Here is a 13,943-nt window from a genome sequence, read left to right on the forward strand (position 1 = left end):
GTGCGATCAGAATGTGATATTGGGGCATGCTGTGTAAAAGAACTGAACGTAAACAATTGTCGATGTCATCGGAGGAACGTGGATATCATGCGATCGTGTGTGTGGCCATGCCATTAGGCGGTGTAATATACGTACGTGAAGCAAGTCTATAGATGGGCAGACATATTTGCATGAGCGGTCACGAAAGCCCTATCTTGCGGAACATCTCTTCGAGCGTTTTGAATGCTACGGGCTTGACAAGACTGGTGCGAATGAGGTGTTAATTGATGGGAGATCAGAAAATTTAATCATGCTTACTATCCGCTCATGCCAGCCTCGAATGCCCTGCGTTTGTCTTCGAGGGATGACATGCCAGTCAAAGCTAGGATGACGCTTGGCTGCCGACTTTCTCGAGCCTTTTCAAGCTGGCGAATCTCGACGGTGGCACCCAGCCCTGTGAAAAATGTGAGAACAATCTTTGAATGAGTCGGGCGCTGAGCACACCATCGAGGATGGGCATGGACAGATCAAGAAGAACGACGCTGGATTCGGGTGATGAGCCAGTTGTAGCCATATAGAGAATATAGTCCTACTCAAATGGTCCTTCAGATTCAAATGTCTCGACTCCTTGTCGACCGTCGACTGCCTCACGATATTCAAATCCCTTGTAAAAATGAGTAAGCTTATTGGGCTACCAGATATAAGTGACGTCACCTTCTTCATCAACCATTTGATACTGGGAGATGAGCGTATCAGTCACAGCAAACATGGCGAACTTCAGTCACGCACAGTAAGTTTCGCAAGATATTGTTGTCTTCAACCACCAAAACTTTCGGACGAGGGCGATTTAAATCCAGTGTCCGGATTGACGACTCCAGGAGTATCCCGTCCGTGCCGATGGTTACTGTTGAATTTGAGATGCTTGAGGATGTACTTTCAGTTTCAGTGTTCTCCGGAGAGGATGACGCTTCCTCGACATCCGGTGATGCAGGCATTTCAGGTGGGGAATTGGGAAATGCGGGTGAGCGATTGTGTGAGCCCCAATCAATGCTCGCCCGGCGATGCCGGTTTGAACTCGATAGGTCGTCTGTAAGCATGGAGGAGTGCAAAGAGATGCTATCATCTGAGACCCCAGCCATAGAGCTGGCGAAGCTTGGCGGACGTTGTTGACGTCTTTGGTTGGCCCGGAGTAAATGTTTCAGCGCAGCGCGCAATCGGAAAGGCCCGCCTGGTTTATGAACGATGCGACAAAAACCACCGAAGTTCTCGTATGAACTGCAAATCCCCATGACCCTCGGGCTACCTCTACTTGAAGACAAGATAATGAACGACCGACGGTAGTCCATTTTCTCAAGAGCGGTAACAACAGGCGACGAGTCTTCGTTTATGATCACGATGTCGCTCAACTCACCTCCGTCAGTCTGCACTCTGAATCCCCACCAATCCTGGAGATACTTGCGAAGCACATCACTGAGCATTTGAACACCTTTGCTCTTCTGCTTGAACCCGAGGAAGGTAACGGGGGGGGCAACGCCATCGAACATAAAAGGAGTTTGAAGAGCACTCGCGCCATCTTCCAAAGTTTCTGCTTGGAAGGTGATCTTGATATCGGTACCAACGCTTTCTTCGCTGGATACTTCAACTTTTCCGCCCACACTTGGAGACTGGACGATGCTGTTGACAATCGCAAGGCCTAAACCAGTTCCAGCTTGTAGAGGGTTCTCTTGGGAAAAGGGATGGAACAAGTGATTCTGAATTCCTTGTTAGTGAAAGATGACTGCTGGTCTGGCAAAACCGTTACCTTCAGAAAATTTTGGCTGATTCCCTGTACTAAGTGTCAGCGTGGAATAAACTGCTGCACCCAATTTAATACCTTTCCCGTATCACTGACACATAATTCCACCATGCTAGGCTCTTCATTTGGCGCAGACACTTGACGTAAAGATACGTGAACGTAACCGTCCTGCACAGTCATTAAGAATCACTCGTAAGAGGCATTTAATCATACTTACGGTCGTGAACTTGAGACTGTTTCCAAAAAGATTCATCAACACCCTTCGAATACCACCTTTGTCGCACTTCAAAATCCATCCCTGTACGACAGTTAACGGTCGACAGGAAGAAATAGCTTGGAGGACTTACGCCTTCACGTCGGTCGATATCAACAATGATCTCCACGTGCCTCGAAGAGGCTGGAGCAGCCATAACACTCGAAGACCGCTGTTCCATAGCTGGAGCATAAACACTCCCAATTTCGGACTCGCGAATAGCAGATGTACGGGCACAGTATCCAATCCACGACCCGTCGATCGCCTCTTCAACAAGTTGTTCGAGATCAACGCTATGTGTCAACAATAAGCGACAACAACATGCATAAAACCTACCCCAACTCACATGCTCCTTGTAATGACATTGTCCACACCACCTGATTTCATATTGCCGCTAAGTTTCGTGAAGTCGAGAACATGGTTCACCGTTTCAACAAGTGATGTCCCGCACGCCTGGACGGTGTGCAGGAACGAAGTCTGGCTATGGCTTAACGATGTATCGGAAAGTAATTCAGCTGCAGCGAGAATCTATGCAAAGCCATCAGGAGGAAGACATGCCAGCAAAGACGTCATGCCTTACCCCATGCAAAGGCGTACGAAGCTCGTGAGATATGCTTTTGAGAGAAATTAGTAATGTCACCCATGAAAGCGAAGCATGCACCAAACTTGGATATAAATAAACTCTTCGCCTGGTCCGCTAGCATCATCCTCCTCTTGAGGACAGCGGAGAGAATGATGACACCTGTTCTCTCTCAGTGATTATCGAGATGAAACTCGGGGAACCAACCTATAGCACGAAGATAAGACAGTTCGTGTCCCTCGAGCTGAGAATAAAGTCAGGATGGAGTTGTCTTACTGAACTAGCTAGATCCTTACAAATCGCCGTGATGAATCAGTGGCATTGTAAGCACAAATCAAGGCAAATGGCCTTTTGTCGATATTGAAAACAGGAACAGCTAGCGAATATCATCAGTGGACTAGAAGAACATCAACATAGAAAAGACATACTGAGTGCATACTGTATGTGCGTTGGGATAAAAGGACGGAAGCAGACTGGTAAAATGCCTTCAGATATTTTTCCGTCAGGGTATTGATCAAAGAACGCGTTTAGCTTGTGGTATTCATCCGCCGTCAGTGTGCGAGATGTTGGTCGGAATTGTGGATCCCCGCGATGCATGACAACAGATATCGTTGCTTCGGCACTGAGCGTCTCCAGTACTTCGCAGTGTGAAACATCCATGACTACCACCTCCTCGACATCTAAAGTGCGCTTCACAAGTCTAGCTGCACGATCATACACTCTGTCCATGGACGCGTTAGTGTAAGGGTCATCATCCATGTTTGCATCTTTCTGATCGATCTCAAGGCACTCTCGACTAAATTGCTCCATCTGAGATGCGATGAGTTAACGTACAGTGGATGGTACTGAGGCAGACGGTGCTCACGGAGGTCTGGATTTTGTCTCGTATGCGCAATTGGATCTGGGTTGGGGTAGTTAGTTCATGGGGGGAAATATGACAGCTAACCCAACTCACTTTATCACGCCACAATTCCATCTCACGCATCACAACGGCCTAGACTCGTGTTAATAGATTTAGGATCATTGAACTAGAACCAAAGTACCGCAAATTCCTTCAAAGTGTGTCGCTGACGCGGGGCGAAATCCTGCCGCGGTGAATCATCAATCAAGGAAAGACTGAGATGCGTGGTACATCAACTGGGCATGTCACGTAGATAGCGACTCTAGTTACCTGCCAATGTTAAATCCATCGGAGGTTCTCAAAGGAGCTGCAGCATAAAAGCGAACGTTTGGGAACCCGGTGACCAGAGGCTACACCATTCAGTATATTTGTCAGATGAACCTTCATATCAAGGCGCACTGACATTCTTAGCAAACCGCCAATCTAATTTCGTGTCCAGGATAACAGTTGGCTCGTCACCCCTGCGGACAGTAAGACTGGAGTTCTCAGGGGGAAAGTATCCACACCTTTGCAGTATAGCGTGTGCACAGAAGGACGTCAGTCTTGCACTGCGCTTTAAAGTCATCCCACCTGCAAAAAATTGGAGATATACGTAGATGACAGGAATTGAGCACCATACATTGTGATTTGAACCACCTGTAATGGTTGTTACCAACAAATTCACGTTAAACTCCAACTAATACTCACTGCTCTGTGCCATCGATGAGGGATATGTAAACGCATTTCGTGTTGAACACAAGTTTGACCAGATGTGCAATGCGATCGAAGTTGATATCGGGACCGGTGTTCCAGAGGTTAAACCTATTTCACATGCTCTCTGAGATGGCCTTCAAAGGTGAAAAACAGATATACTTGTATAGAGCACGTCTTCGCTCGAGCTCATCCGGAGGGTTTGGTGGAGCTAAATAGCCAAGATCGAGGAACATCTGTTCCTCCTTCGCAGATCGACCGGCACGAAAACTATTGACCGAGTCACACACTGATCGTCCGCCCGGTAAACCACGATCTCTGCCGTTGCTGTCGGGTAGGGGCGAAGAGGTTTGCCTTGTCAAACAAATCCTTCGCGGAAGGGGTGGTGCCGTACAAACGTTGAGTTCCATTGACCCGGGTTCACGTCTGTGGTTTACGTAGTCCTGCCAAAGTTGAGCGGGGTCGGGGGTTATGGGAAATTGCTCTGAAGCGGATGTACTGACTGCGGTGAAGTAATCGCCTTCTTCTGTCGGCTCAGGTGAATAATTACGCTGCAGTGGAACAGAGGCTGGCGGGGGGAGAGACACATGTAGCTCTCCCTCAGCTATGTTGCGTAGGGGAGTTCTGGGTAACGATCCGGGTAGGGCGAGCACTGTTAATTCATCTTCGACATCTTGTGTGCCCTCCCAGAAGCTGCCTGCGCGGATTCGAGACATTCCGGGCGTTGTCGGATGGGCAGGGGGGCTACTGGCAGTTGGATGTGATCCTGGTATTGCTGCATGTACACCTCGCATTGGATCTGTTAACTCATGTTCAGGAGAGGGCAACGCAAGAGGAGACAAATTAACGCGTGCTGCTGCCCATCGCATGGTTGCAGCCGCAGCAGTTGCCTCCGGACTAATGCTAAAAGTTTGTGTCCCATCTAAATGGAGATGCATCGTCTGCCCTCCTGTTGTGTGTCGCAGATCTGTGAATGACTTGCGGAATCTACGGCCACTAAGTGAAGACGACTTTGATGTAATCTTTGACGATAATTTGTCAGGATATATGAATGAAGGAAAATCAGAGATCATCACCGCTTTCTCGGGAGCGGGCTTGAACTCTGTCTCATTGCTACTGCCATTGGAAAATGAGGAAGGAATAAAAGTGTGGTAGGCAGGTGATACAAGATGCGAGTGCTGCGGTGATTCGACAATAATCGACGTAGGATCATGTCTCAACGCGAAATTGTCTCGCGAAGAGCCCTCCCGCATGATAGGAGTGGACATCATTGAACGCGGATGACGAGGCGTTTGATGAGGATGCCATTGACCCGATGCATAAGCAGTCATGAAGGTAGCCCAGTCGTGCTCAGCCCCGTCGATGTCGGGTCGGGTATCACCAGGAACGCTCGCCGCCGTCGCGAGGGTTTCGCAAGACTACCGGATGGAGCTGAGTAAACTAGTGTTGTTAAGAGGACACTCAGAATTTACGCTGGTTAGAACGGGGAGGCACACACCCATGTCTGCAGGGTGTACTTCGAATGACTTCATGGATAAAGCATCGGTGTCTCGAGTATTATCTACATCCTTTAAAGAAATCTGTGATAGTAGTGCAGTAACCCTAGTGGTACCCAAAAAAGACACTTACACGAGGATCCGAGCTCCTAGGGATGTGACTATCAGGTAAACACGGCACCTGGGGCGCAGGGGGTAGGTATGATTGAGTGCCCTCTGCCATAGAGGCAGTTGCTGGTCGCGGTAGTCGAGGATTTCGCTGCTTCACCTTGGGCAAACGTGGAATGGGCATTTGAAATGGTGATGGCAAAGGAAAGGGCGTTGCGAGAGGTAGAGATGATGGAAGTAGATCTAGAGCTGTATCTGTTATTGTCGAGGACTGCATGGTGGTAGTTCGAAGTGTTTATGCAGCAAGAATGCACCGTATCCTTCTAGTAGTCGTGAAACAATTACTAGGTACAGCTACGCGACGATCACTGATTGGAAGCTGTGGTCATTACCCGGAGGATACTGAAATGGGAAGTTAACCACAATTCAAATGAAGCAATCGATAATATCGACGAACGACAGCTCCAGTAGTGAGGTGAAGGACAGAATGTCCAGTGCCGTCGTCGCTGGTGATGGTAGGGTAGAGAGGATCGTTGAAGTCGGTCTCCTTCATCGAAGAAGGGTTATTGACGTGCTTACTAAGCACCCCACCAGCACAACCCCGTGCCTCACTTGACGTCAGGACCAATCAGGAACCAAGCTCCTTCCATTTTTGTTTGCATTCTTTTTTTGCGAATTTAGCGAAAACATTAATGAAAATTAAGATGGAGCACAAGTGTCTTCCGTCAAGCCTGCCATGCTATGTCCGTGTTCTGTAACAATCTTAACGTATAGTAACCCCGCTATACATCGACAGCTACAAGTAAACTCCACATATACAACGGTAGAGTCAAGTTGTCGTTCTGGTCTGACAGGGCCTCAAGTACACATGAGAGAGCGACCACAATAGAATAGCGTAATGTCTGCGGTTTCAGGGTCGCGTTAGATTGAGGGGCAACAGAAGCGGACGAACTCACTGAAAATTCTTCCGTAAGCCCGCAAAGTCTCAAAAGCCACGCGCAACCCACGAGGGACAGCACAAATGCAGCGCTACCTTCTAGGGTCTTAGAGGATGTTGAAGACCAACGGTGCCGACCAACGCGTTTCCCAATAATAGATGCCTGACAAAACGTCCAATTCAATTGTCAATTTTCAAAAATTTAAGACGGAAAGGAAACTAACCAGAGCATCGCCAATACCCAAAGCGAGGATACCGGTATATTGTAGCAACTGCGATGGCCTATAATGATTTAGATTCTACCTGGAACTTCGTCAAGGCTAAAGACGTACTCTTCGAGCCACAACGGGCCCGCACAACCAGTAAGCAGATAAAAGTGACTGAGGATGGCAGTTCCGCTGTCCTTTTGCTCGAGGAACTCGTTCATGAACAGGTGCACAGCCGCACCAAAAGGATAAATGGCGAAGTATCTGACATACTCTGCAAAGATAAAGAGCGCAAATGCCGCACTGAAGGACAAGTGCGTGAATGCGGGCTAGAGATACTTGTTAGACCACTGATAGTATGTGTCATAGAAGGCTACTGACGTCAACAGCCACTCCAGGCAGGAACATAACAACTGCTAACGCGTGGAAGAACTTGCGCCTCGCGTTAATACCAAGTGTAGGAACGTGCTTATCCGCGGCATCCAACAATTCTGTGGCGACTTGTGAGCCATTGGACAGATTAGGGAGATTAGCCAAGTTGGGGAATGTAAGCCCGAGTGTAGTGGTGGGAGCCGATGAAGATATCTCCGTTTGTAGTTTCTGATTCGAGTTCGCAGTAAATGGAACGATCACATTATCTTGTGTACCCCCACTCGTGTTTCTATGCCTGTACCGCCTTGACCTCGATAGCTGTCGGTTCCATCCGGCAACGCTGATGCTTCCGAGAAGGCCCCAGTAGGCAAGAAGCATAGGTCGACTCCACTTCTTACGCCCCTCAAGGAGCCAAAGGATAGTCCAAAGCCACGGATTTCTACATCCGAGGTTCCACCACGTCCACGAACCAATAAGGCCAACTACAATGATAATGGTTCCTATGTAAAAACCCGCGGCAAGAGCTCGTCGATGCCGTTGCTTCTCCTGTGGGAGTCGAAGACGCCTCACCGGTCGTTGCGCAATATGCCGTGATAAGGCGAGAAGAGGAGAGAGTAGGAAGCCAGTAATGAAAGAACCTGCGATCAGAGCAATCTGGAAAATCAACAGGGGTGTTGGCAGGCGGTAGGTCTCGATAAATGGCGCTGTCTTCGGCCATATCTTAGCAAGAAGTCAGTATAAATATTTTGAGGCAAAAGCCCGACAGACCCTCGCTCTAGTCAATCCCAGCAGTTCCGTGGCCAAGGATAGCCCACCAAAGCAGACAAGGGCCAATTCACCTAGCGTAAACCCGCCATGCGCTAGGCGAAGGGCACTGTATAAACAAAGTTGGTAGAACAATGAGCCGATGGCAATGTCGAAATAGCTGATATCTGAGAAATCAAGGTGTAAATATCTCAGCGGAATTAAAAAAATAAATCGATTCACTTCGCCATATAGGGATCTCCGCCAACGCAAAAAGATATCGAACGGTAATGGCGAGCATGGTCATGCCGAAAGTGAAGAGCACGTAAAGCCATGTTCTACGAATTTCACTACGAGGAACAGAGCCGCGCTCTCCCTCAGGGACGCTAGGACGTCCGCGATAGCGCGTCTCAATGACCCACGACGAACATACTTGGGCTAATAATATAAATGAACACATTGTGGAATAATCCACTAGGCCACGACGAGATTGTATGAGGGCATCGATAGCGGAATCAGGTGATCGAGGGTTATGGAGTACACTGGGAGCTTCTATCAACCAATGAGGTGGAGGGAGATTGGGATCAGACGAAGGAGAGTGAACTTGCCGCAAGGCTGAGTATAATAGGGCTAACGCAATCATGGGTGGGAGTAGGAGCCCTGTGAGGACGCCATCATTCGGAGACTCCCTGTGGGAAGTTCATTCCAGTGAAAACGAACGCCTAAGGAACGGACATGCCTGTAATTCTTTGGGACACTCATCCAGATGAAACTAAAGCGCGGTTTGATTGTAGGGCTCAACTGTGAGCCACTGCGTCTAATTTCACGAGTTTCAGTACGAGGAGACGCTGTACGGCGAGACTCTGGAGCAGTAGGTGCAGCGGCATTGGTGTGTGGTAGTATGGTGTGCGCACGTATAATATAGACTATAGCTGTAATAAGGAGGATATACATTTCTGCAGTCGGAAATTAGTACGGAGACAACTTTACAAATGTGTGGATAATATATTCACCTGCGGACATTGACGAGTCAATGATGTCATGAGTGTCATCCGAGAGTTTCTTGTTGAAAAAAGCTAAAGATCCGATGAGGAGAAGTGATTCTCCCATATATCTAGTGTTCATGCAAAATGTCCAAGTTCCAAGGCGAGGGAGAGAAAGGCTGCCAGAGATCGTTGCTGGCAATAGAGTATGCACAACTGGAAGCAGTTTGTGCCGCTGAGGAAATGAAGAAGCTCCAGAAGGTGGATGTGCTACATTAGTTGCATTGTCGAAGGTCCGTGGGTGAGGTGAGCGCGAACGAGTGAATGACATTCTTCGTGGTAAGGAACCAATTTGCTTGCCATCGTTAGTGTAGTCAAGAGGCACGGGGCCAGACGCCTGTTGGGAAGGAGACGTTTGGCGCCGCTTTCTCCTGATGGCGTCCCGAACGTCCCTTTGCAGGCCTTTTTGAGAAGGACGGCGTCCTCGAACATCATGAGGGTCATCATCCGAATCTTCATCGACTGTTTCACTACTCGACTGATCGCTGGATTGAGTACGCTGCGTAAGTTCCCTTATACTTGGTGGGCCGGAATAATTCCTACCTCGAAGACCCTGCATGATAGGTTGAACTCAATTCCATATTAGTATGATCTGGTTGAACAGTTGTCACCGTGGTCCCAAATGGTCCTAGGTGACGTTTTGTAGGCCTAGAACTCAAGAATTGCCTTCTAGACGAATCTGCACGCCCAGATGCATTTCTTGCAGACGGCGGCGAAGGCGAAGAGTTTGAACGCGGCAGTTTGGCGAAATGTCCTAAGGCAAAACTATGAATGGCACGTATCGAATATGGAGGCGGCGAGTACTCCGACTCGTGAGTGAAGAAACAAGGACAAGCAAAAGACTCCGAAGCCCGTTATTAATATTATGGCATGAGTTAGCAATCAAAATGTAGACTCCGAAGGGATCCATGTCGCGTCCGGGCTAGATTTTCGCGTTTTTTCTCTCTTTCATAGCCTCTCAACGTCATGTCTGATGAACAACGCGTCGTCTACCTGGAAGATGTCGAAGCGGCAGTGCTTTCGACTTCTAACCCGGACAAAGACTCCGAATCACCTAGCTCAACATCACAAGATGGCGCAGTAAAGGCCACAGTGACGGCAACACAGGCAACAGGCACGTTGAAGAGGCAGCGCACTCTGATGGATATGCTATCTGGACCACAGGATTGTAAAAGTGCAAAGCCCGCAGCTAAGAAATTGAAGCTGGGCGCCTCGTCGTCAGGCTCTGACTCTGCCAAAATTGCAGTCGCCGGAGTTCAGCGTTTAAATGCGATACCTTTCTCGCTGTCCCAATACATCGAATCAATTCCGCAGGATCGCAGATATTTGCTAAAGCTGGAATCCGAATGCATGGGCAAGAGTTGGTGCGTCCTGGCGGTTCACATAACAACGCCGTGCTACATTCTGTTCTGATAAGACACCGTGTAATAATTTTTCCGCTGACGCCGAGCCATTCTTCAGGTTGAAACTTCTAAAGGAAGAGATCAAAAAGCCATATTTTATCTCACTGAAGAAGTTCCTGTGGGAGGAAGGAGTTCATGGCCCTGACGAGAGTGCTAAAAATCTCAAAGTATACCCCTCACGTATGTTGTTCTTCGCGAAGAGATCCAGTCAGCCAAGTAATTGAGCCCCGTGAGCAGCAAAAAATATTTATGCGTGGTCTAATACGCCCCTCGGAAAGGTGAAGGTCGTAATCATTGGCCAGGACCCCTACCACGGTCCGAATCAAGCTCATGGTGAGCCGTCCCTATACCGCTCTTATTTTTCGGTCCCAGGTTAACTGACCGTCACGCGACTTTTAGGCCTCTGTTTCTCCGTCCCCAAGGGCGTCACTGTGCCGCCTTCTTTGAAAAACGTGCGCAATCTCTCACCGTTGATTGATCATCACGCCTCATTCTTGCATTTCTAGATCTATGCTGAGATTAAGGCCGAGTATCCCGAATTCGAACCTCCTAAGCATGGGTAAGCATTAGATAAGGTGGATGAGTCCGAATTATGTATGTACTAACACGGACTTCTGGATAATAATCAGTAACCTCACAGCGTGGGCTGATAATGGTGTCCTCATGTTAAACACCTGTCTTACTGTGAAGGCAAACAAAGCAGGGTCCCATTCCGGCAAGGGCTGGGAAGAATTTACTGACAAGGTTGTGGATGTGGTTGACAAGTACGGCGGTGCCAATCTTTCGTCCGGCGGAGATTCCGAGATGAACGGGATTGGGCGTGGAGTGGTATTCTTGGCTTGGGGGTCATGGGCCGCAAAGCGTGTGGCCAAACTCAACAAGGTGAGTTCATCAAGGCCGCATCGGGTGACGTTCGAGCGCTGACTAGGAACGCCCAGATAAAACACTTGATTCTGACTAGTGCCGTACGTCCTCGAATGCTCAGGTTTGATGGCATTCTTGACTGACTCCTGAAATAGCACCCTTCGCCCTTCAGTGCTCATAAGGGCTTTCTGGGCAATGGTCATTTCAAGGCTGCGAATGACTGGCTCGAGAAGAAGTATGGACCTCAAGGCAGAGTCGACTGGTGCAATCTGGATTAATTGAACTAATCAACGCATGAAAAGCATAAGATACCACTCTTGTTAATATACCTACAGGATACTGCCTGCACATATTGTATACATTGCGTAGTTTTTGCTAGTAGGTCTAGATTCGCTGGCGCGCGTGAACGACTGCATAAGGTGATGATACAGCGGGAGAATCTAGGACGCAACACGTCTTAAGTTGTGAGCGCAATATTTATGCATAATCTGTTTGCACAGATCTTCAATCTCGCAAGTTCCCACCATTGATCGCGGCCGTAAACAATCACATGCCGACACCCATGGATACCCCGTCACCTTGTAATCAGATAATCTAACGCAAAAAAATTGAACGCCACCATCAGATGAGTGCTGGAAAGGGTGACAGAGGGTGCTTTGTTCCGGCGCGACTGATGCGATTCAATGATAGTCCCGGATAGTCCCATGTTATCCCACCATGATGCGTCGTCGGAGGCGGTCGCCAGCAAAACATACAAAAGAAGAAAAAGGTTACCTTGGCACGGGATCTTTATGTGAAGACTATATTTGGCTATCTATGTGGTCGTACCCGCCCGGTGGCTGTGCGGTGCCTGTCACCTTAATTGCTTAAAGAGGAAATTTGGTAAACTTGGTTCAGTTATGAGTGACTCATCGCGGATTCGAACCGACTCGAACGCAATGGGTCGTGCTGGATCATGTCCGGCCATCGGAATTGCCAGCATGGCAGGGAGAATTAAAGCTATTACATGGAAAGAATATTTTACCAGATAGCTGTGTATACATCTATTGTAAAATTGACTAAGTGCCTAGAAGAAAGCTCGCGAGCGATAGCGATACAGACGTTGTTAAAATCATTTAGCAATGAGCAATGAGAATCCTGAGGTCGTGCGAGGAAGAGACTGATAGTACAAAGGATGAGAATAGTTACGACAAAAACGGAAATTAAGAAGTACAGGACGACGACAATGATAACAACTGAAAGGTCACCGAAGAGCATTAGGATGCTTGCCATGAGAGGTATAATGGGATCGCGGATCCTGCGCAGACGGGGCTGGAGGCGATGCTAAGCGCACCGCCTGTGGATGCGGCGGGGGGCTCGGCAGGTGTAAATCGGTGCCTAGCGGTCTGAACCCAGAAGGTTCATTGACTGAACGCCGTTGTGGGTACGTTATTGACGCATGCGGTAGGGGCGTGCGCTGCGGGTGATGGTTTTGGGATGGATGAATAGGATGCTGAGATGGTGGGGACATGGCATGATCTGGATTGAACTGGGATGGTTGATATGAGTAGGGATAATGTGCGCTTTCTCGGACGTCGCATAGGAGATAGTTCATATCATTATATCCAGTGCCAATAGGCCTATCAGCGGTATGTGCATAGTTTGGCTGAATGGAGTGCGCAGAGACACTACTTGAAATCATAGATCGCGGAGGTGGCATCGGATTTGAAAAAGTGAATTGATGGGAGCTTTTCTGGGACATAGGCGGGGGAACTGGGCGAAGACTATAGGAAGCGGAGGACGAAGATGATACATGAGAGCCCTGTGACTGCTGATCACTCATCATAAAGCTTTCTTCCCAATGACCGTCCATTACAGGAGGAGTACGCAAGTTACCGCTGACAACAGAGGGAGAAGCGGATTCTGAACGACCCGGAGAAGGTGATTCTGCGACGGGCGATGACTCTCGGCTTTTGGAAGAATTTGATTGGGCAGCAACAGGCGTTGTCTCCAGAGACTTTGATTTATCCTTGCCTGTCGGACCTTTACCGAGGGACGGGCGGTTAGCTGCAGGTAGATTGAGTGCAGCTCTTAAGCAATTATTCTCTTCCTCCAGCTCCGATACTCGCAACTCGAGAGCCTGGAAAAGGAGTGAAATTAGATGACGATTGGAAATAGAAGTTGGATAAAAATGCCGCACTTGTAGATGGGCAGCACGCCGGGCACGAAATGCTCTCTGAACATCCCTAGCTCTATTAGGAGGGAGGTTATCATTGCGCTTGCGACCACGCTTTGAGGACATTTAAATTTAAAAGTGACTTGGGATGAAAAAAAGCAGTAGGAGATGAAGGCGGGGAGGAAAGGACCTAAAGAGAGGGAAGGCAGGAGAACATATAAAAAGGGACCAATTCATCGGGCAAGCCAGATCTTTGTGTATCACGTCCGCATTCGATCCCTATTCGATCAATGTCACAGGCTGGGCCCTGTCTGGGCCAGACCTACTTTTTTGGCTCCGAACCGATCTCCGCACAAACTCAGTCTTTTGCCGTTTTCGGCAACCCAAATTTAGTAAACTGATGTGACGACGTTGTCA

General features: G+C 48.5%; 3 protein-coding genes across 3 annotated transcripts; 1 reads left to right on the plus strand and 2 right to left on the minus strand.

Annotated features, from left to right (window-relative positions):
* Positions 1-178: 178 nt before the first annotated feature.
* BJ212DRAFT_1445291 (uncharacterized protein) lies at positions 179-10,072 on the minus strand (the record flags this gene model as incomplete). The annotated part of the gene is made up of 38 exons (XM_041338091.1): positions 179-242; positions 298-433; positions 484-521; positions 573-643; positions 694-715; positions 769-1,730; positions 1,781-1,804; positions 1,853-1,942; positions 1,965-2,072; positions 2,122-2,320; positions 2,374-2,555; positions 2,608-2,641; positions 2,694-2,776; positions 2,904-2,983; positions 3,036-3,417; positions 3,473-3,508; positions 3,563-3,601; positions 3,651-3,723; positions 3,779-3,858; positions 3,912-3,969; positions 4,079-4,144; positions 4,196-4,309; positions 4,361-5,165; positions 5,190-5,616; positions 5,671-5,800; positions 5,871-6,073; positions 6,287-6,349; positions 6,603-6,704; positions 6,759-6,902; positions 6,964-7,021; positions 7,072-7,274; positions 7,327-8,037; positions 8,086-8,249; positions 8,305-8,750; positions 8,801-8,922; positions 9,319-9,589; positions 9,648-9,858; positions 10,000-10,072. The coding sequence occupies 38 exons, from the start codon at positions 10,070-10,072 to the stop codon at positions 179-181; spliced, it is 7,074 nt and encodes a 2,357-aa protein (XP_041196610.1).
* BJ212DRAFT_927434 (uracil-DNA glycosylase-like protein) lies at positions 9,980-11,797 on the plus strand. The gene is made up of 9 exons (XM_041344365.1): positions 9,980-10,278; positions 10,351-10,468; positions 10,566-10,687; positions 10,745-10,840; positions 10,907-10,959; positions 11,014-11,066; positions 11,137-11,389; positions 11,446-11,472; positions 11,527-11,797. The coding sequence occupies exons 1-9, from the start codon at positions 10,071-10,073 to the stop codon at positions 11,647-11,649; spliced, it is 1,053 nt and encodes a 350-aa protein (XP_041196611.1). The 5' UTR covers positions 9,980-10,070; the 3' UTR covers positions 11,650-11,797.
* A 470-nt stretch (positions 11,798-12,267) lies between these two features.
* Positions 12,268-13,804, minus strand: BJ212DRAFT_1334242 (uncharacterized protein). Its single transcript, XM_041334859.1, has 2 exons — positions 13,551-13,804; positions 12,268-13,490 (listed from the first exon to the last, which is right to left on the minus strand). Exons 1-2 carry the CDS (start codon positions 13,650-13,652, stop codon positions 12,615-12,617), a joined length of 978 nt encoding a protein of 325 aa, XP_041196612.1. The 5' UTR covers positions 13,653-13,804; the 3' UTR covers positions 12,268-12,614.
* Positions 13,805-13,943: the final 139 nt, after the last annotated feature.

This window comes from Suillus subaureus (genome assembly GCF_016647635.1).
Source record: "Suillus subaureus strain MN1 chromosome Unknown BJ212scaffold_6, whole genome shotgun sequence".
Taxonomy (NCBI): domain Eukaryota; kingdom Fungi; phylum Basidiomycota; class Agaricomycetes; order Boletales; family Suillaceae; genus Suillus; species Suillus subaureus.